Source organism: Miniopterus natalensis, chromosome 12 (genome assembly GCF_054644295.1).
Source record: "Miniopterus natalensis isolate mMinNat1 chromosome 12, mMinNat1.hap1, whole genome shotgun sequence".
NCBI lineage: Eukaryota > Metazoa > Chordata > Mammalia > Chiroptera > Miniopteridae > Miniopterus > Miniopterus natalensis.
Window position 1 is genome coordinate 39,356,801 of NC_142092.1, and position 25,477 is coordinate 39,382,277.

At 41.2% G+C, this 25,477-nt stretch overlaps 1 protein-coding gene across 1 annotated transcript in view; it reads right to left on the reverse strand.

The window, feature by feature from the left end:
* Positions 1–25,477, reverse strand: part of PRUNE2 (prune homolog 2 with BCH domain) — a 205,300-nt gene that overhangs the window by 49,313 nt on the left and 130,510 nt on the right. Inside the window, exon 9 of the mRNA XM_087822707.1 lies at positions 24,418–25,183. Within this exon, the coding sequence (XP_087678833.1) occupies positions 24,418–25,183 (766 nt within the window). The remainder of the gene's footprint in view (positions 1–24,417; positions 25,184–25,477) is intronic.

A 25,477-nucleotide genomic window follows, 5' to 3' on the forward strand; every position in this document is an offset into this window, starting at 1 on the left:
TTTTTTTCTTTTTTTTCTTTTTTAAAAATATATCTTTATTGATTTCAGAGAGAGGACAGGAGAGAGGGAGAGAGAGAGAGAAACATCAATGATGAGAGAGTCATTGATCCGCTGCCTCCTGCACGCCCCCGACTGGGGATCGAGCCCGCAACCCAGGCATGTGCCCTGACCGGGAATCGAGGCCCGATCGCCTGGATCCTAGGTCAACACTCAACCGCTGAGCCCGGCCAGGCTCATTTTCTATTTCCTGTTTCCCAGATGAAGAAAACGGGGATGGAAACTTTTCCGTCCGAATGGGCTGACTGTCAGATCCTAAAGGGCCAGCTGGCCCCATCCTCCTCAGAGAACCCTGGGGCCGAGAGTGCTGCCAGGCACCTAGGGAGCATTTGTGGAATAAATACATGATGAATGCTCCAGTGTTCCGTGCCTTTGGTAACACCATCCCATTTCTGTCTTTCCTTCCTAGTGGGCTAACTGTTCCTTGCTTTCCTTTAGCATAAAGTTCCTTTATCTTTTCATTTCCGCATAGTCACTGGCTGTGGTTTAAAACAGTCACCTCTCAGACCCCAGTGACCCCAGGAAGCGGCTATGGCGAGATATGACATATTTCTGGAATCCGCTCCCACAATCAGTTCCTTATATGCTCAGGCCTGTGACTGATTGGAACAGAAACAGAAACAAACACATGAAGAGGATTTGTACCTGAGAGTCCCAAACTATCCAGGTGGCGAAAGAAACACCAAAAGGGCACTTCCAGTCATTTGTTTAAGCTAGAGCTTCCCAAGCCTGTGGCCAGAGGAGAGGTTCCACCGATCTAGGCAAGAGAGCTCTGTGCCAAGTGAGTTTGGGAAACATTACACAGAGTGTTCCAGAAAAATGTATACACACTTTCACAGCTGATAGCTCAGTTTTGAAAATGAAATGTATTTTAATAAACAATGTCTTTATAATTATTCAAAGTGTGTGTATACATTTTTGGGGACACCCTATATATTATATCCTACTTTTGGGACTTTATAATGCACATGAACCTGTCATGGACTCTGAGATGTCCTATAGAAAATAAATGTTTGATTTTGTTTACCTCATTTTGAACAAGGAATCTTTTCTTCTTTCTTCTTTTCCTTTTTCTCTTTCCCCTTCCTTCCTTCCTTCCTTCCTTCCTTCCTTCCTTCCTTCCTTCCTTCCTTCCTTCCTTCCTTCCTTCCTTCCTCCCTCCCTCCCTCCCTCCCTCCCTCCCTCCTTTCTTCCATTCTTTCTCTCTTTCAGGGGAAGCACAGTTCCAAAATAAGAACCTAGCAAATACAGTGGTACCTCGGTTTTCAAACATCTCCAATGACAAACATTTCAGTTTATGAACACCGTAAACCCGGCAGTAAATGCTTCGGTTTTCAAACACGCCTCGGAAGTGGAACATGCCACACGGCTTCCACTGAGTGCAGGATCCTGAGGCCTAGCTGTCGGCTGTTGATCCCTCGGTTTCGAACATTTCAGAACTCAAAGGGTCTTCTGGAATGGATTACATTAGAAAACCGAGGTACCACTGTATATCCTGAACTGCCATAGAGTATTTTTTTTTTCCAGAAAGGGTACAAAATAGCATCTGAAGTCCTGAACTCTGGAATTAGACTGCTGGCATTTGAATTCTGGCTCTGAACTTTTAAAATGTGTGACCCTAATAAAGTTACAGAGTGCCTACGTGCCTGTTTTCTTATCTGTAAATGGGGAAACTAACACTACCTACTTAGGGAGTTATAAGAATGAAATGAGTTGATTTGGCCCAGCAGGCATGGCTCAGTGGTTGAGTGTCAACCTAAGAACCAGGGACTCACAGTTCGATTCCAGATCAGGCCACATGCTCAGGTTATGGGCTTGACTCCTGGTAGGGGGCGTGCAGGAGGCAGCCAATCAATCATTCTCTCTCATCATTGATGCTTCTATCTCTCCTTCCCTTTCCCTTCCTCTCTCTGAAATCAATAATAAAACACATTTAAAAAAATAAGTTGATTTGGGTAAGGATAGAGAACACTGCCTGGCACATCATATTTGATGCTACAGAAAGGTTAGATATTGCACTAGCTATTATTTCAATGATTTTTACTAAAAAGTAGAATAGAAAAGTGGTTTCCAATAGCAAATATGTACCTTGGATTCCATGAGCATTTTTTTGCATAAATAAAAATATCCATCTAAAAATTCATTTCAAATTTCAAGTGAACTCAAATAGCCAAAACAGTCATGAAAAAGAAGAACAAAGTTGGAGATCTCATACTTCCTGACTTCAAAACTTATTTCAAAATTATTATGAAAGTAATCAGGAAGAATCAGTCCAAGATGATGAACTAGATGGAAGGTGTATTCACCTTCTCCCATGACAACATCAAATTTACAACTAAATTATAGAACAATCAATATGGCTAATCATCTGAAGACTAGCAGACCAGGAGTTTTATAACTAAGGATTTACAGAAGAAGCCATATTGAGACTGGTAGGAAAGGTGGAGATTCAAGACTGGCTGGCCCCATACCCACGTGTGGCAGTTAAGAATCTGGAGGGGTATCTCAGCTATAGAGGTCCCCCTGAGGAGTGAAGGCTCCCAAGTTCATTTTACGAGGCCAGCATTATCCTGATTCCAAAACCTGACACAGACATTACAAAAAAAGAAAATTATAGGCCAATATCCCTGATGAACATAGATGTTAAAATCCTCAACAAAATATTAGCAAACCAAATTCATCAATACATTAAAAAGATCATATACCATGATCAAGTGAGTTTATTCCTAGGATGCAACTTTGGTTCAATATCCACAAATCAATTAATGTGAAACATATAAACTTAATGAAGGATAAAGATCATATGATCATATCAATAGATGCAGGAAAAGCATTTGACAAAATCCAGCACCCATGATAAAAATTCTCAGCAAAGTGGAAGTAGATGAAACATACCTCTTCATGATAAAGGCCATATATAACAAACTCACAGCTAACATCATACTCAACAGGGAAAAACTAAAAGTGTTTTTCTTAAGATCAGGAACAAGACAAAGATGCCCACTTTCACCACTGTTATTCAACACAGTATTGGAAGTCCCAGTCACAGCAATCAGACAAGAAGAGGAAATAAAAGGCATCCAAATTGGAAAGAAAAAGTAAAACTGTCATTATTTGTAGGTGATATCCTACTATACAGAGAAAATCCTAGATATTCCACCAAAAAAATGACTAGAACTGAAAATGAATTCAGTAAAGTAGCAGAATACAAAATAAATATTCAGAAATCAGTTGCATTTTTATATACTAATAATGAACTATCAGAAAGAGAAACTAAGAAAACAATGCCATTTACTATTACACCAAAAAAAATAAAATAACTAGGAATAAATTTACCCATGGAAGTAAAAGACCTGTACTCAGAAAATAATACATTGAAGACAAAAATTGAAGAAGATACAAATAAATGTAAGCATATGCCATGCTCATGGATAGAAAGAATTAACATGTTTAAAATGTCCATACTACCCAAAGCAATCTATAGATTCAACACAACCCCTATCAAAATACCAATGGCATTTTTCACAGAACTTAAATAATCCAAAGTTTTATGTGAAAACACAAAAAACTCCGAATAGCCACATCTTAAGAAAGAAGAACAAAGTTGGAGGAATGACACTATTGATATCGAACTATACTACAAGTCCATAGTAAGGAAAACAGCATGGTACTGAAATAAAAACAGACATATACATCAATGGAATGGAATAGAGAGCCCAGAAATAAATCCATGCCTTTATGGTCAATTAATATTTGACAAAGGAGGCAAGAACATACACTGGAGTAAAGTGAGTCTATTCAATAAATGGTGTTTGGAAAATTAGCTACATACAAAAAAATGAAATTAGACCACTTTTTTATGCCAGATACAAGAATAAACTCAAAGTGGATTAAAGACTTAAATGTAAGACTCAAAACCATAAAACTCTAGAAGACAATATAGGCAATAAACTCTATGGCATTACTCTTAGTAGTATTTTTTCTGATATATCACCTTGGGCAAGTGAAACAACAACAAAAATAAACAAATGAGACTACATCAAACTAAAAGATTGTTGCACAGCAAACAAAAGACAACCTACTGAATAGGAGAATATGTTTGCCAATAATATTTCTGATAAGGGGTTAATATCCAAAATTCATAAAGAACTCATATAGCTCAACATCAAAAAACCAATGCAATTAAAAAATGGCAGAGGACAGGAATAGACACTGCTCCAAAGAGGACATACAGATGGCCAAGAGACATATGAAAAGATGCTCTATGGCAGTAATAGTCAGATAAATGCAAATTACAACCACAAACCTGTCAGAATGGCTAGCATCGATAAATCCACAAACAAATGTTGGCAAGAATGTGGAGAAAAGGGAACCCTCGTGCACTGTTGGTAGGAATGCAGGTTGGTGCAGAGCTATGGAAAACAGTATAGGGGGGGCCTCAACAAATTAAAAACGGAACTGCCTTATGATCTAGTGATTTCACTTTTGGGTATGTATCTGATGAAACCCAAAACACTAATTAAAAAAGAGAGGTGCACCCCTATGCTCACTGCAGCATTATTTACGATAGCCAAGATAAGGAAGCAACGTAAGTGCCCATCAATAGACACGTGGATAAGAAAATGGTGGCTTATATATATAAATATATATACACAACGAAATATTGTTCGGTCATAACAAAGAATGGAAACTTGCCATTTGCAATAACATGGATGGCCTAGAAAGTATTATGCTAAGTGAAACAAGTCACACAGGGAAAGACGAACACCATATGATTCACTTATATGTGGAATCTAAAGAACAAAAGAAAAGAACAAACAAAACAAAAACAGAGTCATAGATACACAGAAAAAACTGTTGGTTGCCAGAGGGGAGGGGTGAGGGTTGGGTGAAAAGGTGAAGGGATTAAGAAGTACAAATTGATAGTTGCAAAGTTGACATGGGGATGTAAAGTTCAGCATAAGGAATATAGTCAATAATATTGTAATAACTATGAATGGTGCCAGGTGAGTGCTTGAATTTCAGGGGGATCACTTGCTAGTAAATTATACTATTTTCTAATCATTATGCTGTACACTTGAAACTAATATAAAATAATAATAAAAATTAAAAATATTACTCATATCATATTCTAATATTAAATATTACTCATATTATTTAATGTTACTCTTACTATTATTAGAGGATTTGGGGCTAAACTAAGCTTCCCATATTCACTGTGTTTCCAAGTTGGTCATGGAACCCCTGAATTGACCCTCAGACTCAGTACTGAAGTATGACAAATGAAGTATGGGGCCAGTCACCAATCATGGGACCAACAGAAATTCTCAGCACATTCACTATCACATTCCTCAGGTAATTGTTATGAGCTGTATTTTGAACCCCCAAAATTCATATGTTGACATCCTAACCTTCAGGACCACAGAATGTGACTATATTTGGAGATAAGGTCTTTAAAGAGCTAATTAAGTTAAAATAAGGTCATTATGAACATACAAGGAGAAGGTGGCCATTTAACAAGCCAAGGAGGGAGGCCTCAGAAGAAATCAACCATGATGACACCTTGATCTTAGACTTCTAGCCTCCAGAATTGTGAGAAAATAAATTTCTGTTGTTTAAGCTTCCATCTCTGGTACTTTGTTATGGCAGCTCTAGCAAACGTATCTGATCGTTTTAACCAGCACACCCGGTTTCAAGAAGAATCTTATCAGTCCTTTTCTTCATCCCTTCTGCTAGAAAGCCCCTCTGCCTGACAGATCTAGAGGGAGTGAAAGAAAGCTAAGTCAGGTGCCTTGAGACTGAGAGAAAGAAGCCAACCTCTTTACTTACAAATGCCCTTGCACAGTATAATCACACTCAATGAAACTAATTTATGAGACTTGATTAATTTCATGCTCTCTTGAGGGATATATTCAGTAATCATACAGCTATGCTGACTTCACAGGGAGATCTGATTCATTTAGCTATTTTCCATTGGTATGTCTTCATTGCATAAACAGTTATTTAAAGAAAAGTGCTTATGTTTTTAAGTAATTGTTCACAAAATTATAGCATTACATAGAATTCTAAGACTGGCATATCACTCACATTTTCTAATTACCAGGTCCTGATGGTGAATACAATTTAGTACTACTTGAAAATAAAATTAACAGCCTAAGATTAGCCACCTAACCCTCAAGCTAGTTAGAAAGAAACCTTGAGCTTATAAACTGGTAAATGCATGAAAAATTTGGAGAGAAGCTTATAATGAGAAATCTAGTCTCAGGTCTTACATCAAGAACTTAACCTTTGATCACCCCTGAACTTAGTCTAATTGCAAAAAATTTCCCCATGGCCAGTCCAGAGATGGAGCTTTACTCCATCCTAAGCTTTCTTTCTTTAAGTTATTAATACTGACCTTTCTGTTAATCAATACTCTCTAGCTCTCCTCTCATCTCCATTTACCTCCCTCTGAACATGCAGCTGCTCTCTAAGATCACACTATGTTGGTTTCACTCCTATTTTATTTTAAGAAGAGCTATTTATAGAAGTTCTAATTTCATCAACCTTCCCTGGTATTTCTGGGAGTCGGACATAGAAATATGCAATTGCTAAGTGTAATTTTTATTTTTACTCCTCTTGTGGTTCTCTTACTTTATGGGCAATGGTGGCTTTATCAATGGGGCTTCCTGGTTGTTTTTGTGTGTTTTTAAAAATATATCTTGATTGATTTCAAAGAGAGGAAGGGAGAGGAAGAGAGAAAGATAGAAACATCAATGATGGGAGAGTCATTGATTGGTTGCCTCCTGCATGCCCCCTGTTGGGGGTCAAGCCCACAACCCAGCCATGCACCGAAAATTGAACTGTGATCATACGTCGATGCTCCTGGATCAAAGGTGGATGCTGGGTTTAGACACTAAATCGTGCTTTTTCGTACACTAGAGAAAGCCTGCATTTCTCTCTGAATTTTTAGATTAGAGGGGACTTTGAAAGATCTGTCTGCAGGCAAAACTACTCCTAAACAATTTTGACTATCCACCTAGGGTTTCCAAACCAGGTTCCTACCAGCTTTGACAGATGTAGCTTCTCTGGTACTCACTGTTTGCTTCCCAGGCTATTCTTACTGGTAGGAGTTCTACAAACATTTCAGTCCTAGAACCATATGGAAAGTATTAAACTAGTCTGGGGAAGGGTGTATTACAAACAGAATGGTTCAGACACACATCCTGCCCTCAAAGAATTTTAAAATTTAGGAGAATAAAGAGGAAAGGGCACATACAGGTTCATAGATAAAAACGCAGGTAGGGTAAGAAGCCCTAATGAGGGCTAACCATGGACTTTCAGAGACAGGAGTAGTTCCTCCGACTGTTTGCACAGAGTTGATACGCCTGGAAGTCACCAGACAAAAAGTAGTATTTGGGCCGGACCTCATGGACAGGTTGGGGAGGGCAGGAGAATAGATCACAACTGACTTCTCCTCTTCCCTATCTCCTTGCTTTGTCCCCAGCCCCTTTGCCCACAATCTAGACTCATTCTGTTCTTCAGCTTGTCAGGGGCACCATTTGGTCTGATGTCTCTTCTCAAACTGGAAGTCTCCGTCCTCTCCTTGTAAGATTAGAGTCAGGCAGACACTGCTCATGAGGGGAGAAGACAACTGGAGATGTCACCATCCTCTTCACACTCCACCCCTATTGGTCCACCTCAGTAAATATAGAGGCTTACAGACCAGTGCTCTTGGTAACAATGAAAGTGTAGTCACAGAAAGCATGGTCCGCCATCGGGACCATGACCTAATGCTGACTAATTAGATGTGGATTTTGCTTTTAGCAAGTGCTGTTGCCAAAGGTGGCTCTATCTTGTTCAGAGGAGAGAGCTTCATGATTTCTTCCCCCTGCCTTTATTAACATATCAAGTGGAGCAAGGCTGCAGATTCTCAATCATGAGGAATGAAATGAGAATCTACTCCAGAGTGTGCCAATCCTTCTTCAGGCACCTCCCCAGAAGATTCTCATCTCCCTCGATTTTCAAGCACGATGCCTTTCTACCATGTCTGCAGTTCTGGAACTGCCTCTCTTCTTTCCATCCTAGACACCGTTCCCTCCTGTTATGCTTCAGGTAGCCTACCACCTCCTGTCTTGCCTCCCATCCCTCCTGCACCATTGCCAGTCTATTGCCAATCACAACATCCAGCTCATAAAACACTGGCTTCCCAAAGCCATCACATTTAATACAAACTTCTTTGTTTGACCCCCAGGGCTCTCCACTATTTAGACCATTGCACCCTTGGTGCCCCCAGATGCTCTGCCTTGCAGACAAAATGAGCTCCTAGTTTCTTGAGTCTTGCTGGAAGTTCTCCTGCCTCTATAGTTGGATTTATATTCTCATCTGTTGAAATGCTCCTTCCCTCACTATTAAACCTACCTCATCCATGAATCCTGTCCTCACTCCTCTAAAACAAAGGAGAAGGAGCCAGGCTCTCCAGCCTTTGAGGGCCTAGAGCCCCTCGGCTATACTTCTAATGGAATTTGACCCCCCTCCTCTCCACTTGAGTGAGGGAAGAGACTGCATCTTAATCACCTTTGCATCACATGCAGTCCTTAGGGACAGCATCGTGTTCTAAATGCATAGTCTCTGAGTGTGGCATTCAGTTTCATTTCTCCCAAATTTCTGAGGGTTGTAAGAGTTTAGAAAATGCCACTTTATCCTTAAAATAGAAGACTGATATATGTGGCTGTGTATGTGTGTGTATATATATATTAATATATATATTAAGCACTGAGAAATATAAATGCATGAATCAGATTTTGCTAAGGTCCTGGGGTGGAAGGAAATAGCACAAGATCAAGAGCTCAGCCACCCTGATTCTGATCCCAGCCCAGCCACTGACTGTGTAATCTTGATCCAATTACTCACTCTAACAAAGGCTAATTTTCTTGACTGTAGACTGTAGAAGTGAGTCAAAATGAATTCTAAGGCTCATTTCAGCTAATATATTACTTTAGCAGTTGAAACTCAGCATGCAAGAATAATACAGAAAATCAGGCAACTATCAAAATTGCAAGGCAAATGGCCTGATACAGCCCTCAAGTGATCTGAGGCTCAAAAAGGGAGCATCCACTCCTTCCTCTTCTCCTACACCCTCTTGCACACTTACCCACCAGTATCTCACGATTCCTGCCATTATTAATCCAGAAGGAGCTGTATCCAAATGTTGTCAACTCTGATGCAGACAGGATACCAGGGACAGAATCTGTCCACTGCTGTTCCCTCTGCCGCTTCTCACCCCAACTATCCTATTAACTGAAATTGATAAGGAATTGAGAACCCATCCCAAATTTAAATACCACTCTCGGAGGAGCTTGGTTCACGTAAAACTTCTGCAAAATCTTGGCATGTTGAACAAAGCCCAAGCAATTCCACGCTAGCTAAGGACAAAAAGCTTTTCCCTTTCTCTTTCTCTAGGTGAACTCCAGCTTTCCTGTAGTAACCTGTATTAAATACCCAAACCTATGTGCAAACTCCAAACCTTGTCTTCTAGCTGGCTAGAAAGTATGAAGTCTAGAGGTCAAAGAAGTATTATAACCCTTTAATAAGAGATAAATCCTTCTCCTAGTACAAAGCTATTCAAGAATGAGAAACCAAGTGGAATGGAAATGAAAATTCACTAGAGTGCTCCAGAGAGAGCCTTCACTATTGGAAAAAAGGTAATTTGACATTTTGTTAATTAGGAAGAACAATCTGGCTCTTTATCCTTAAGTACCTGTGAGGCTTCAGATCTTATTTAGACAAAAAGGATAATTCTGCATTACAAAGCTAACTCTCCCGGGCACATTCAGCTGCTGCCTACTTCCAATGGCAACAGCCTCATCTTGTTCTTTATTTGTCTTTGAGTTGCAGAACAACACAAGGTCCAAGCCATTTTAAAAGTACAGAGTTTTCACTATCTTAAATATGTCTAATTTACTAATAGAAACATTTCCATAAAGGCAGTTTTTTCTTTCCTCTCCCAGATAAGAAGTCTGTGTTATTAGCTAAGATAATTTCATGGGCTTTTTTTTTTTTAATCACCAGGTATTTTAATCTAATGATTCCAGATTTTATAGTCTGTGAATATTATCAATTATGATTTTAAGAAAACTTTTATCAAGTGAGCATTTTGAAATGAACTCATTACTGGCAGGTCTCATTTTTCTCCGTGTGTGCGGTGGGGGTGGGGCGGGGCGGGGGCTGAGGGCGGCCGTCTGGTTGGAAGTGAACCTGGAGGCCGTGCTCGAATCGAGTCTCAGTTCACTTAAGATCACACCGGGTCAGGAGTTCATAGGAAGGGAGAGGAGCAGTTTATAAAGATTATGCCGCCCTCCCTTAAATCACCACGACCAGTACTGCGACCTCTGGCAGAATTACACCTTAAATCATTCCTTCTAAGTGGGAGTCTGGTTTGGTTTCCATAGAATTTACTGACCTATGCATTTCTTATTTGAAATTGATCAGGTAGTAATATTTTTTAGTTCCTCACATAACTTAGTTTCTCAGGAAAACATTAATATTGTATAAGTAGTGCATCTTGTCTCTTAATTTTGAAAAGGCTTACAGAGACCAATATAAGCCCATTTTGAAGACAAGCTATTCTGCAGCTGAGAACTTAGGGAAGATTTAAAGGCTACAAGATTCATTAGAAAAAAAGAGAAGTGTATGTTACTACCTTCAATAACTATTAACAATAACATAAAAAATAAAAACCCCACTGTACCAGGGTCTCTCAGCTTCTCAAATAACCCAAAAAGACATGGCAATACCCATCAGGCAAAAGTCCTAAACTGTTTCCAAACTGTCACTTCCTTTGATTTTTCTATCTCCATTTTCATCATAGACATAAAGGAATTTTTAAAAAAAATATTTATAGCTGAGCAGAGTCTGCGTTTCCTAATTACCTGACCGCTGAGGGAGGGGCAGGGAACAGCAGGAAGGACCACGGGCCCTGCCAGTGTGAGTTGACACAGAATGAAAAGCAGCTGCCAGCTGTCACTTGTGAGGGGCTGGGCAGAGTTCCGCGTCCTCTCGATCCCCTCCTTTCTCCCCTGCAACTTCCCAGGAGCAAGGGACCGGCCACGGGAACGGCACTCTCCATTGCAACCTATCGTCCCCACGCCCCATCCCCTAAAGCCGCACCGGGACCCACCTACCTTCTGCGGGCGCGAGGAGGCTGGCTCCCGGAGCGGGGGCAGGATGCTCCGTTCCAGCTCCTCAGCATCTCCCTGCTGGAGCAGTGAACTGCAAATACAGATTCGCCTCCATTTTCTGGTCACGTGATCACTGGTACATCTAAATAAGGGTGATCACCTGCCTCCCAGATCTCCCAGTGTGCCCGCCACCACCCCTGCTTGGGCTAGGGACAGAGCTGGGGCTGTGCAGAGTTTCACTTGGGAATAGAAAATACTCTTTCTCCCAGCTTGTGGAGTCAGAAAGGCACCTTGGTTTTTGTGTCTGCTCAGAAATACCGCTGCCAGTCCTGTTACTGAACGAGACTGGATGCGAATGAGCTAGAAAAGCACAGGTTGGAAGGAATTTAGTTCCCTAAATTTTCTAAAACCGATTTTTCTAAAAATCCTGTGTCTTCACAACATATCCAGCAAGAAGGTGCTGCAATTATTTCCATTTCCTGTACCATGGATAATAATGGACTATTTGGAAGCACAGTGGGGGCAGATACATCAAGAAGAGCAGCTGGAGGTTCGAGAGGAAGTTGGGGTGCCTGCCCCAGATCCACACAGTTTGGGCTATTGAGAAACAAGGCATGTGGGCATTAAGCATGTGGACCCTGGAGTCAGAAGGCCCAAATTTGAATCTGACTTCCACAACTTATTAGCAAGTTTGGACCAGTTACTAAACTGCCTGGTGCCTTGGAATCCTGATTCACAAAGATAATATTATTAATGTTATTTAAAGATAATCTAAGTAGAGATCTCACAGCGTCTGGGTTAAAATAAACTCACAACAAATGTGGATTACTAATATTACTACTAATTCTAAAATCAACAGCAGAAGGATTTGCTGTAGTTAAAGCAAATGAAATATGAATGAAAAGTTTACATAATGTAAGGTGTGCATTGATTTGTCTGATCTTCAAAGAAAAAATATATATATTGTCAGACAAACCGAAGACTTCTGGTCATAATTCGGCAAACTGTCAATGTGAAAAGTAACTATGGGTACCATCGTCAGAACTAGATTGCTAGAAATCCCATGTTCCATGATCTTTTTCCTTTTTTGGTGGGGTGGTGGTGGGTTGGTTGGGAGTGGGCTGTGATAGAAGAGGGGAATAAGCAATTTTAGGGAAACCCAGCTGGTCTACCTCTAATAAAATGGGAAAGTGAATTACTCAGCAAAGGACTGGCCATGGTAAGTATTTAAGAAATGTTAGTTCCTAGTCTTAAAATGAGGGCATTTCATGTCCTCCCCATGGTGGTTGGGGGTGGTGGGGGGGAAGGGCAGTGGAGAAGGGAAAGAGAAAGAAGCAAGTTTTTATATTTTCATTGATATTAAACAATTCTTCAGAATTATGAGCTGTTATAAAATCATTTCTCAAGTGCCATTTACCTTTCAGCTCTGGAAAGATTAGGGGTGGCACAATCAGGAGGGTGTGACTTTGCAGGGTCACTGACTGGTGGAGGTTCAGCAAAAGGTTGAGTGTGTTTCCCAAATATGAGCCACAGATCATCAGGGGAGAACAGATGGCTCCAGAGCTGGCTGTACTCTGGGTGCCCAGGGTGAAGGCTGAAAAATGAGTATCACATCTTTGTGAAGTTCTGGTTCATTAGAAGGAGTTTCCCTTCACAGCTGAAAAAAGGCAGCCGTTGGAGGCTGCAGAAAGAGGGGGTAAGTGTGGGAAGAGCAAACACTATGACTAAATCTGCCTTAAGTAATAATGTCTATTTTAAAAGTTTCAACAACTGATATGGAAAGGGATTAAGTTTATCATCAGGCCAGTCACGGATTTCTTTAAAGCATTTAAGTAATACTTCGTTAGAGAAACAGGAGACTTCTGTTTTTATAAATGACATTTCCTTTTGTTACACAGGATGTTCTCTCATCATAGCCCTAACTCAGAGTCAGCTCTCCACTTAAGAAAATGTATTATTTTATTCATTACACGGAAGCAGTGAAGATTATTTCAAAAAGTAAGAATTACTGCTTCAATACAATGAGTAGCATCTTGATCATTGGACAGACAAAAAGGACAGGGTAGAAGTCAGATTCCCCAGGAGAATTTTAGTTATTCTTTGAGAGCCTAATACTTGTAAATGATTATTAATAAATTGAAGTTAAAAAATAAAAGTAAAAAGGTCTTTGAAGACTTATATAATGTCAATTGCTACTTGAGCTGATGGTTTAAGAGACGACTAAATAGGTAGAATACGTTTTCCTCTCTGGACAATCAAACTGGTGTAAGCAACAGAGGATCAAGGAAAAAACACTGAACAGGTATACCTAGTTTTTTCCAGGAGGTTGAGTGAAGTGGATGAGAGCACTGTAAGAAAACAGAGAGGCTATGAGGATCTTGGAGGAACTGTAATGAATAGGAAGAGCACAAGAACTCTAAAAGTAGGTAACAATGATCTCAGATTTCAAAGGAAAGGAAAACATGAATTGTGCAACATTAGAAAGAAAAGATGCATATTTCTGTTAGGAATTGGATGCTTGTGTGCTCCCATATTCACATGTTGAAACTCTCCCTCCCACTCCCTCGTGTGATGATATTAGGGTTAGATGAGATCATGAAGGTGGAGCTCTTACGAATGGAATTAGTGCCCTTATCAAAGAGGCCCCAGAGTGTCCTCTCATTCTTTCTGCCTTTGAGGAGACAATGAGAAGTCAGCAGTCTGTACTTGGAAGAGGGCCCTCACTAGAAACCAGCCACGCTGGCAACCTGATCTTGGACTTCCAGCCTCCAGAACTGTGAGACATAAATTTCTGTTGTTTATAAGTCACACAGCCTGTGGTAATGTTTTATAGCAGTCTGAACTGACTAAGACACTCCCAAACTAAATCTCACATATCTGCCTTGGAAAAGGAAGTTGTGAACACCAGAAATTACCACAGTTTCATTAAAAACACATTATGTTGGACAAATTTCACTTTCTTTTTCATTCATTCAATCAGGCATATTGATGGGGTGTCATATGTCAGGTGCTGTTCTAAGCACTAGAGTTACAGTGACGAACAAAACAATCCAAACTGCTTTCTTGGGGAGTGCGTTCTCCTAGGTGGAGACAGGCACAGCAAAATCAACCAAACCATTAAACAGAAGACCTTTTCACATAGAAAAAAAGTGGTAGGAAGAAAATAAAGCAGGGCTTTGGGATAGAGCTTTGTATTCAATCTCAGCACTATTCACATATAGGACTAGAAAATTCTCTGTTTGGGGTGGTGGGAACTCTCTTGTGCATTGTTGGATATGTAGCAGTATCCGTGGCCTCTACCCATTAGATAACAGTAGCATCTACCCCCATTGTGACAACCAAAAGTGTCTCTAGACATTGCCAAGTGTTCCCTGGGTGAGAAGGCAAAATTACCCGCGGTTGAGAATCATTGGACTAGAATAACTTGGCGGTAGTTACTGCTGCTCTAGATGAAGCAGTTATAGAAGCTGGGGAGCCACAAATAATGAGTAGAAACCAGTCACATCAAGAGTGTTCTACAGGAAGAATACAGCTGGCAGTGCATCACTAAGCTGGAAATGAGTCTGGTGCGTAAGACCGAGGGCTGATGGAGAGAGTGGTCGCAGTGATCAGAAATGTAAGCAGTAACAGGGACACAGTTACTATAGCCTTAGAGGCTATAGTATCTTAGGATTTTATTCCCAAACTGGAAGCTTTTAAGAGGGTGGGTAGTGATAGGACAATATCCACATTCAAAAGCGTCACTCTAGCCCATGAGTGGAGAATGGATGGCAGGGCCAGGCTGGTAGGATGGAGACAGGAATCTAGTGGCTGACCAGGCAGGGCTGCAATATAAGGTAGGATGGATGGGGGTGTGCTGGACTGACAGCTTACAGATAAGACGCTGCGACCCAGGTAGGTAATACACTCAGCTGGATTGTTATAATAAAGTTGAGAAGGGGGCCACCTCCAATACGGTTAACTGAAAGACCCAGTTCTGATGAACAATTCCAGTCCCCAATTTACTTCTTGAACTGGAATTGGAAGTTGGCAGTAGGGGCGGGTGAGTGTCATGAACCCATAGTTAAATTACGGCAATCTTGCCCTGCCGGTGTGGCTCAGTGTTTGAGCATTGACCTAGGGTCCAGGCGATCGGGGTTCGATTCCCGGTCAGGGCACATGCCCGAGTTACAGGCTGCAGCCGATCAATGACTCTCTCATCATTGATGTTTCTATCTCTTTCTCCCTCTCCATTCCTCTCTCTGGAATCAATAAAGATATTTTAAAAAATTACTGCGATCTTGGCAGAAATAAATAGTGATTGGTGCTCACTGGTAAAAGCTGGGATCTCTGAGATAAATAGCAAGGACATGACACATACTACCAAGAAGGAAGTCAGTGTAGCAATATTAATATTAGAAAAAAAATAGATGAAAGCAGAATTTAATAAAGTAGAAAACAAGGAAACAATAGGGAAAAAACCAACAAAACCAACCTAGTTATTAGAAAAGACTAATAAAATGAATACCTCTCTAGAAAGATTGAGTGAGGAAAAAAGAGGGAAGATACAAATAAATAATATTAGAAATCCAAAAATATATAACTACAGATAAAGCAGAGATTAAAATAATAAAAGAATATATGTCCTTTATGCCAAAAAATTTAAAAACTTTGATGAAATAGACAATTTTCTAGAAAATATAAAACAGCAAAGTTGATGCAGAAAGAATTAGAAAACCTGAACAGACAATCCATTAAAAATAAATTACTAGTAAAAAATTATATCCCCCCCAAATAATAAACAGTTTTATAAATGAGTGCTACCTAACCTTCACGAGTTATATGACCCCCCCCCCCAGATTTTGCAAGTTATTCCAAAGAATAGAAAAAAGAGGGAGGGCTCCCTAGTTAGTTTTATGATGCCAATATGGCTGATTCCCAAGCCAGACAAGAGTGTATGATGAAGGAAAATCATAGGCTAGTATCATTTATGAAAATCTAAGTGATTTTACATCGTGGGAGGAAACCAGATATCCACTGCACTTTCTAAGGTTCCCTCATCTAAATGGCTTTTTAACCCCCTTCAATTAATATTTGACTATAAGTCACAACTGAATGAGTATAAGTGCTATTTAAGGCGGTGTGGAATATCAAGATGTACGAGCCAAATCACAGCCTTGAGGGGCTTACATCCAGGTAGGTTAATAGAAGAATTATAATTATAACATGAGGCAGGATGTGAGGAGGACCACAAAAGCAGTGCAAAGCATAGGGAGATTCAGGAGAGGGAGAGAGTGCTTCTGTTTGAAAAGAGAGGAGATTGTTTTAGGAAGGAAGAGACATTTGGTCTGGGTCTTCAGTGAAGAGCAGAATTTCAATACGCAGAAAAAAAGCAAGGAAATAAAAGAGGTGCTGAGATAAAAGCAAAGAGGTAAGAAATAAAATGAAGTCTCTTCAGGGGAACTATGAACTGTCTTATGAAGAGGGTGCATGCATTTATTTATACTTCCACTTTAAGGCAATGTTGGTAGATGTGTAAAAATCCACCATCACATTAACTTCAAAATCGTTGAAAAAGAAATATACTGACCGGACCCCAACATGGCATTAGGACTTAAACTAATGTAACAAAATCCGTATTCTAGAATTCTATACACTTCGTACTAGTGAGTGATAAATTTGTCTGTGAAATGTAAGCTTTAAGGAGCTGGCTCAAAAGAATAAACTTGATAAAGGAAGTCAGGTTCCTTAACCGAGTCAGGATGGAAACTGGATTGGATTCGCACAGGAGAGCACAGGTTCTCTGAACAGAAAATCATGGTCTAAATAACATCCTTGGCATAGAGATGAGTTTCACTGGGCTGCCCTACAGTTTTCCATCAAGGTAAGCCAATGGTACACAACAAAGGGTACAGGACAAAGAAAACTCAGGTGCCCTCTGCAACACGGTAAGGCACAGGCCCATAGTTCTCTGCGTGCTTGGGCTCAATCCAGGCCAGATTTTGGAACATGTAAAGAAACATATGCATTACATATTTCCTACTCAGTCTTCCGCAAATTCTGATTCTGAGTTGATCAACATTTTTAAATGGTTTATGGGAGTGAATTAAAACTTTTACTCCCACCCAGCCAGGCGTGGCTCAGCGGTTGAGCATTGACCTAGGATCCAGGAGGCCACGGTTCAGCTCCCAGTCAGGGCACAACATGCCTGGGTTGAGGGCTCGATCCCCAGTGTGGTGGGTGCAGGAGGCAGCCGATCAATGACTCTTTCATCATTAATGTTTCTCTCCCTCCCTCTCCGTGCCTCTCTCTGAAATCAATAAAGATATATTTTAAAAATCCCAAACTTTTACTCCCTGGCCATTACCTAAAACAAAACTCTTACGTTGACAATCAAAAGAAGCCACATCCCTTAACCAACAGTTCAGATGGAGGGAAGGTAGCATTCTAATTTCTTCCATTGGTACACCTTGGATTTCTACAAAGGGTGACCCAATCCTGCAGTGACTTTCGACAGCCTTTGTTCTCAAAGAACTCTCAGGTGGACCTTGGAAGCAGATCCTCCAATGCACTGGCCTGATAGTTAACCAACCCTGTATGTTAACATATCTCAGTGAACTTTTCAGAAGCTGAGGTTCTACCACTGTCCAGTTAAGCCAGCTGTGCTGAATAACTTCTGTTTACTCCTTCAGGTCCATGCTCCTACCTGCTCTGCTTGCTCTCTGCCTCAGGAAGCTCCCTCACTCCCTGAATTTCACTTGGTTTTGGCTAATGAGGTCCCCTGGTGGGAGATCTGAAGAAGATAAGGGATATGAACTCACCCGGCTTCCTCTAGCGGGAATGCCTGAGGCTGGCTGTCCCTCAGCAGGTCACACTGCTCCTCTCAATGTGGTCTTTTCAACCCCAAATTCCTGTTCTGGGTTCTGGCAATCCCCCTCCTCCCCTCACCCCCAGGCCTAACAACAGTAACAGCTGTACCATTACTATTCCTGGGTTACCTCACGGTCCCTTGTGGGTTCTTCACACTTTCCCTCCATCTTTATAAATCCCCCCTTTATTGAATATTTCTCAAATTATCCTCATTTGAATGTGTCATCTCCTTCCTGCTGGATGCCTGATACACGAATACATTCTGCTTTTAGAAGCCATGATTTCTTGTTTTCCTAAAATGCTATCAATTTTCATGGAAATTTTTCCCCCCTGACATTAGCTTTGACATTCCTCCATTCCAGCCAGAGAAGTACCCGGGATTTTCCCTCAAACTAGAAGCCAGCACAACACAAAAAGGCCCCTCTGTGGGTGTTCCTCCCATGGGACCGCTGAGTTGTACCACCTCTGCTCAGCACTCACGGCTTTCTTGTGCTATAAAATCCCTCCCCACAAAATACCACACCTATAAATATCTCCCCACAAAATAGCACATCCATAAATATTTGGAAAACTTAAATGCACATTGAGGGCCTTTGATTCTCTCACCTCCCTCTGGCCTCCAGCCACTCAGGTTGGCCCCACAGACCCCAGACTGGGGGCAGCCCACAAACATGACAGGAGCTCTCATGGATTTGCTATGGTGGGAAATACGTGTTCAGGAGCAAAAAGAGCTCAGAAGCTCACGTGACAGTATAGAGAGTCAAAGGCAAGTTCTGATTTAATTATTCTCAAAACATTTCCTTGGGAACTTGGGCTATTAAACTTGATGTGCTTTTTAGTGGGACCATGGGAGAATAGGAATAAATACACCAACCTATAAAAGAAATTCAAGAAAATGTTGTGGCCTGTGTGTCTGGGCTGGAAGAGAGAAGACTTACATTCAAGTCCCAGCTTTAACACTTTCTCATTTCTGAGGGACATTAAACAGCTCACTTGAGTCAATTTATGAATTAGGAGTAATAAAACTTGCCCTATCTCTAATAGTGACTGTGTGGGCCAAAGAAAATAATACATTTGTCTATGTGCAAGCACTTATTGGAAATCTGGAGAGGGCTGTCCAGATGTGCAGAGATGGCACGGGGGCAGGTGGGATGGGGAAGACACACAATTTTTTTTTTTTTAAATAGGAGACTATGCCCAGCCGGGCGTGGCTCAGCAGTTGAGCTTTGACCTAGGATCCAGGAGATCGGGGTTCAATTCCCAGTCAAGGCACATGCCTGGGTTGCGGGCTGCAGCCGATCAACTACTCTCTCATCATTGATGTTTCTATCTCTCTCTCCCTCTCCTTTCCTCTCTCTGAAATCAATAAAGGTATATTAAAAAATAATAGAATAAAATAAAAGAGGAGACTAAGGCTTGAATTAAAGTGCAAATTTAAAGACTTTTAATGATAATTATCACCACCAACTCACCAAATAGTCAAATACAATTACAAAAGTGAACAGAGTCGGTGCCAAAGCTGGTCTTCCAGGTTTAGTTCAGGGCAAAGCCAATAAACAGTAAATAAACCAGGGAAAGCTGTAGTTTATGGAGTGTCAACTTACCTCAGAGAAAGGGCAAATGTTTGGAACTGGGATAGAGCCCATCCAAACAGTAGGACCCAGGGAGGGGGCAGAATGTGCTCAAAGAGCCTCATTCTTCTCTGAGTGCCCAAACATATCATCACTCAATACGGAGAGAAAGAGGGAACAGATGATTTCTTTATCTGTTTTTCATTTTCAACATTCACATGGGTGTGAGACCCAATGAACTAACTCCTCAACCATAAGTAATGGACAGAAAGCCTGATTTTAGAAGGACTCATGAAAAACATGAAAAGATCTAATGAGGTCACAGGGAAGAATATGAATTCTTTCTATAGTCTTGCCACACAGAAAAAAAGTTCAAAATTGACTAATTTAAAGAGAATATACAGACATCGCCATGAGAAGCAGGTGATGTGTACTATGAAATGTACTGTGTTTGAAGGTCATTTTTTATTTTAGGGAGTACCCAGTAACTCACCTCTCAGAGCTAGGAGACAAGATATATAGCTCTACAAACATAAGGATCCAGTTACTAACAAAGACTCCGTTTCAAAAGTACAATAGCTACTATCCCATCCTTCCCTTTCCCTCTCCCCACTCACTCCCTTTCCCACTACCCACTGCTGCATGTAGTTACAAAAGACTGGATAAATATTGTCATTTTTTTAGTCCTCTTGGGAATTATTTTCTTTCATCACCCTGCATAGCTATTTCCTTGCCCCACACCTACAGGAAGCCAATATATTTGTATATCAATTGTTCCATTTTTATGTAATTCAGGTGGTGAGTTTATAAATGGTAATGGTTTCATGCTTCCTTAGCATGTAGTTCAGGCTTTTGAATATAACCTGTGATGATTACCATTACATGTCAACTTGGCTAGGCTATGGTGCCCAGTTCTTTGGTGAAACGCCAGTCTAAATGTTGCTATGAAGGTATTTTTCAGATGTGATTAACATTGAAACCATCGGACATTGAGTAAAGCAGATTGTTCTCCAGATCATGGGTAGGCCTCATCTAATCAGCTGAAGGCATTAAGAGCAAAGTCTGAAGGTTCCCAAAAAAGAAGGAACTCTCCTCAGGTCTGCACCACACAGACTCACTACCCTGCCAAATTCAGCCTCAAGGTTGCAATAACTCTTGCCTGAGTTTCTAGCCCATGGCCTGTCCTACAGATTTCAAATTTGCCAGTCCCTAAAATTATGTGAGCCAATTCCAATTCCTTAAAACAATTTCTGTCAATCATCTATCTATCTATCTATCTATCTATCTATCTATCTATCTATCTATCTATCTATCATCTATCTATCTATCTATCTATCTATCTATCATCTATCTATCTATCTATCATCTATCTAACTATCTATCTATATCTATCCAATCTCCTATTGCTCCTATTGGCTCTATTTCTCTGGAGAACCCTGATTAATATATAATCAAATTATCCTTCCTTCATTTGACATCCTTGCAACTGTGGCTTCTTTAAAATAAACATAAAAATGGTTCTTCATTTTCAAGGGAGCTTGTGTGCTGCTGATTACTCTGCACTTTCTCTGACCACACAGGAAAGACCAGGCCCATCCATCACTGTCTCGGGAATTAGTGCGCAATCCTGAGCTGGCGGGTCTGTAGCTGGAGGGTGACCAAGGTGTCGGGAAAAGCCTCCGGGAAGATTGATCCTAGGGAACTAAAACACAGCACTGAGAATCATAAGGGAGAGAGTTTATCTCTCAGTACTCAACAAGTTTTATGAAACAGAGTCAGTAGGTGGAGGGCGAGAAGAAAAATCATCTAATCTTCCTCAGGTTTTAAAAATAGGGCTCACTGCTCTCAAAACAGTGTGAACGCCGGGAGGGGCTGCGCTGGGATGAGGGGAGGGCAGGAGGCCGATTTGTAGCTGGTGTGTCATATCGCATGTACTACGGGCCCACTTCTATTCTTCAAGACCCGGTTTTGATTTTTGTTCTCAGGACAGCCATGATTTTGGGTACTCTGTCCTAGGATGAGATCGTCTGTTAGAATATGTTTCCAGGTTTAGGGTTGGGAAAATATGGCGACCTTGTCATATTGGCTGGCCTCTCCCTGCCTTCCGTGCCTTTCCCGATCGTGGCTTTCATCAGTGTCCATCTGGAATTGCATCCTGGGGGGTGCAGTATGACTTTCATGGGCCTTAGGCACTTTTGCCTTCATGGGCTCCTTCCTTCGTTACAAAAAAGAAACCTAAGAATTTATTTTATATCCTTGTTGGCAGAAAGAAATATAATCCTCAAAGGAGTATCTAGTAATCATTTTTTCCTTTCGACTTTAAAAGAAATTCAAAGCTTCCCCTGGCCCCCTTGAAGTATAAAGGGCCCCGGGCACTCTGCCTCCTGATCCTACTGGATAGTAAGCCGCCCCTGATTCCCCTGGAGAAACGCCCTACATAGACGCCTCTCCTCTTACTAGCATAACACACACCCCGGACACAGCGAGGCTCGAATTCTAATCCCAGCTTCTTCACTTTTTAACTATAAACCAGAGCAAGTGAGGCAACCTTTCTGAACATCAGTTTCCTCCTCTGTATAATTCTTACCTCATACAGTTGCCATGGTGATGTGAGATCACGCACACAGTGCTTAGTACCTGGTCCACGGCAAACGTTTGTAATTGGTAGCAATTTCTATTTAAACAGGTACTGATCATTAGTCATCTTCATTTAAGTATTGTATTGTTATTTACCTTTTCACCTATGTTTAACTCCCTTATTAAACTGTAAACTCCTGGAGGGCTGGGAATAAGTTTTAGACCAGTGGCTCTCAAACTTAAGCATGCACCCGGATCACCTGGAGGCGGTACTGAAACACGGATGGCTGGACCCTGTCTGAGTTCCTTATTCAAGGGGTCTGGTGTGGGGCTGGTAATCTGCATTTATAACTGATGCATAGGTGATGCTGAGGCCGCTGGTTTTTGGACCCCACTTACAGAATCACTGCTTTAAGCAACTCTGCCTCCTCCAAAATCTAGCACAGAGGGAAATTTTCAAGCATACTAACATTCTGACACTAGTATTAATACAGGTAATAATATTTATATTTTAATAATACAGATATTTCCAAGTAAATTATTTATGCAACAGGTAATACAAATGCCAGCAGGAAAATCTGTCCCCTCTCCCAACGGTGAGAAAACTTTCATTACTGCAAAAGCTGAGCAAAAGGATGAGTGAAGAAATCTTATTGAAAGAAAAGGGGCAAGTGGCCCAGTGGAATACTATCATCTGTTTGATTTTAGGGGCATGTGCAAAATGCAGACGAGAAGCCAAACAATAGCTCAGCCAACTCCAGGATGCCTGAGTTCTTAGCTCAATCTATAACAATGCCAGCAGGGCTGCTGGGATCCATCTGCTACTCTCTTTCTGATAACGGATCTGGCGTCTCTGGAAGGAAATAGCTTGACAGGAAGAAAAAAAGATTAGACCAACTGAAAATGTTTGGATTTGTGAAGCTGCACTAGAATATGGCACAGCTTTTAACTCTTTGTGGCACTTTACTAAGCCTCAACGTACCCCTGCTACTCCGTGTGTTCTCTGTTCCCTTCCTGGAGAAATGTAATTTGTGAGTACCAAGGCTCTCCTGGATACACTGTATTTACACACAAATTAAATCTGCAGGATTTGCTACCAGTGGAAGGCTTGACATCCTCCAGCCCAACCCACTGGTTTTACAGATGAGGAAACTTACGCTTAGGGTTATACTAAAATAAATAACTGATACAATAGAGTCAGGCTGGAGTCCAGTTTCCTGGATCCACAGTTGGCTACGTGGTGTATATAGTCCTTTATACTCCTAGAATGAGCAGAAAAAAAGATATCTTTTCTCCACTGCATTTTAAGGGGGAAACATGATTTACCCCTTTTCTTAAGTTACTTTTCACAATTTTCCCTTTTGTCTAGAAGCTGAAGGGCAAATGAAAAGAAACACGAACAACCCTAAAAAGTGTCAGCAGGGCCTGGGTGCTTGAGGGCAGGGCTGACATTCTGTTCCCTGCTTCATGTCCACTGGCTACCCAGCCATTCGGCACAGAGCAGATGCCCAAAAACCATGTGATGAGTGAAACAATGAATGAATCACTGGTTGGATGGTTGTTTGCCGAATTTCCGGCCAATTAAGGAATGATGTTTCGCACGAAGGTTTTCAGTCTGCCGTTGAGTCTCCTGGTAAGTTAGGTACTTACCTAATCGCCTTTTTCTGTGCATCTGCTGGAAAGTATAGGCTTTGGGGGTAGAACACTTTGAATCCCAGACTGTTTACTTTGGTTACTTAATTCTAGGCAAGTCATAGAATCTTTCTGACCCGTAAGTGCCCTCCCTTCATCGGTATGTGTAAAATAAAGAGACTAATACCTACTGCCTTCGAGTTGTTGTGAGGATTAAATAAGACAATGTCACAAATTGGTTGGTGCCATGAATACATGTCGGTGCCCTCCCCACTCCAGTTCCAAGGGCCTTGTATAAGAGTGATACTGGTGTTGACCAGGTGGAATCAGGATAAATAATGGGAAGGTGAGTATAAGATTCTGGGTGGAAACTGAAGGGGCTTTTTTGGTTGAAAATATATACAAATCATCATTTTCATTATGGTTACCCAGCAGCTGCTTTTATTTTCGTATGCTCTGCAATGATTATAAGCAAAGCTAGGTGTTCTTAGTATTCCACTATCCCTCCCCATCTCCCTGGTTTCTAATACAATAGTTTTCAGGAAAAAAAATAAATCGAGCTTTTTGCTTACCCGTTTGGTCTTGGTTTCCTTGTTCTGGGCTCAAGAAACTCTGTTTCCTCCTCCATTTCCGTTGCAGGGATTATGTTTTTCTGAGAAGGCTGTGGTGACAGCATTTCCCATTCACTGTCATGGGTGACAGTCTGCAACAGAACTGCATCTGGGCCAGCCCTGCTTCGTCTCTTGCTCTTCCGAGACTGGCTGCCCAGACCAGAGGCTTCCTCTATCGCTACAGATTCTAGAGGCTTTGTTTCTTCCAGGGCCTGCATTTGGGGACCCATGCTCAGGTTATGATCAGAGGCGGGCTCCACAGCCCTGTCAGGCCATTCAGGCCCTTTGTCCCTAGCTTCTGGTGATGAATGGCCAACCTCACTATGGCCCAAGACCAACCAGCTCTGTTCTTGCCCAGGGCTTTCAAGGGATGATCTCGTATCAGCTTTGGAAGACATTCTCTCTGTAGAATGATCTTGTCTTTCATTTAAGGAGTCAGGCTGACAGGTGTCTGGGAAGCTTGCTGATTGAGCTCCTTGCAGCCCCATTGGTTTGGAACCTACATGAGACTCTTCTGATTCAGATATGCTTTCTCTGGCTTCACAGGCCTCTGGCTCTGGAGGTGAATTTTCTTCATGATTGACAAGTATGTAGTCCATGTGTTGTGCTTGATGTTCTTCATTTTTCTCTGTGTTCCTTTCTTCCCCACATTCTGGTTTTATCTGTTCAGGCTCCTCAGTAGGAATTACTGCTTCTTCTGCAAACTCCGATATTCTCTTGTTGGCACCTAGATGAAGGTGAGAAGAGAAGAAACAAGGCTTAATTAACACATTATGTGATTTGTAATCTTTGCAAATGATCCATCTAAAGTGAGATAATTTAAGAAATATTTGTTTAACAGATGGTAGCCATTGGGAGGGGGTGGAGGGCACTGGGTGAAAAAGAGGAAGGGATTCAGAAGCACAAATTGGTAGTTACAAAATAGTCATAGGATGTAAAGTGCAGTGTAGGGAATATAGTCAATAATATTGTAATAACTATGTATGGTGCCAGGTAGGTACTAGAAATACCAAGGGAAACA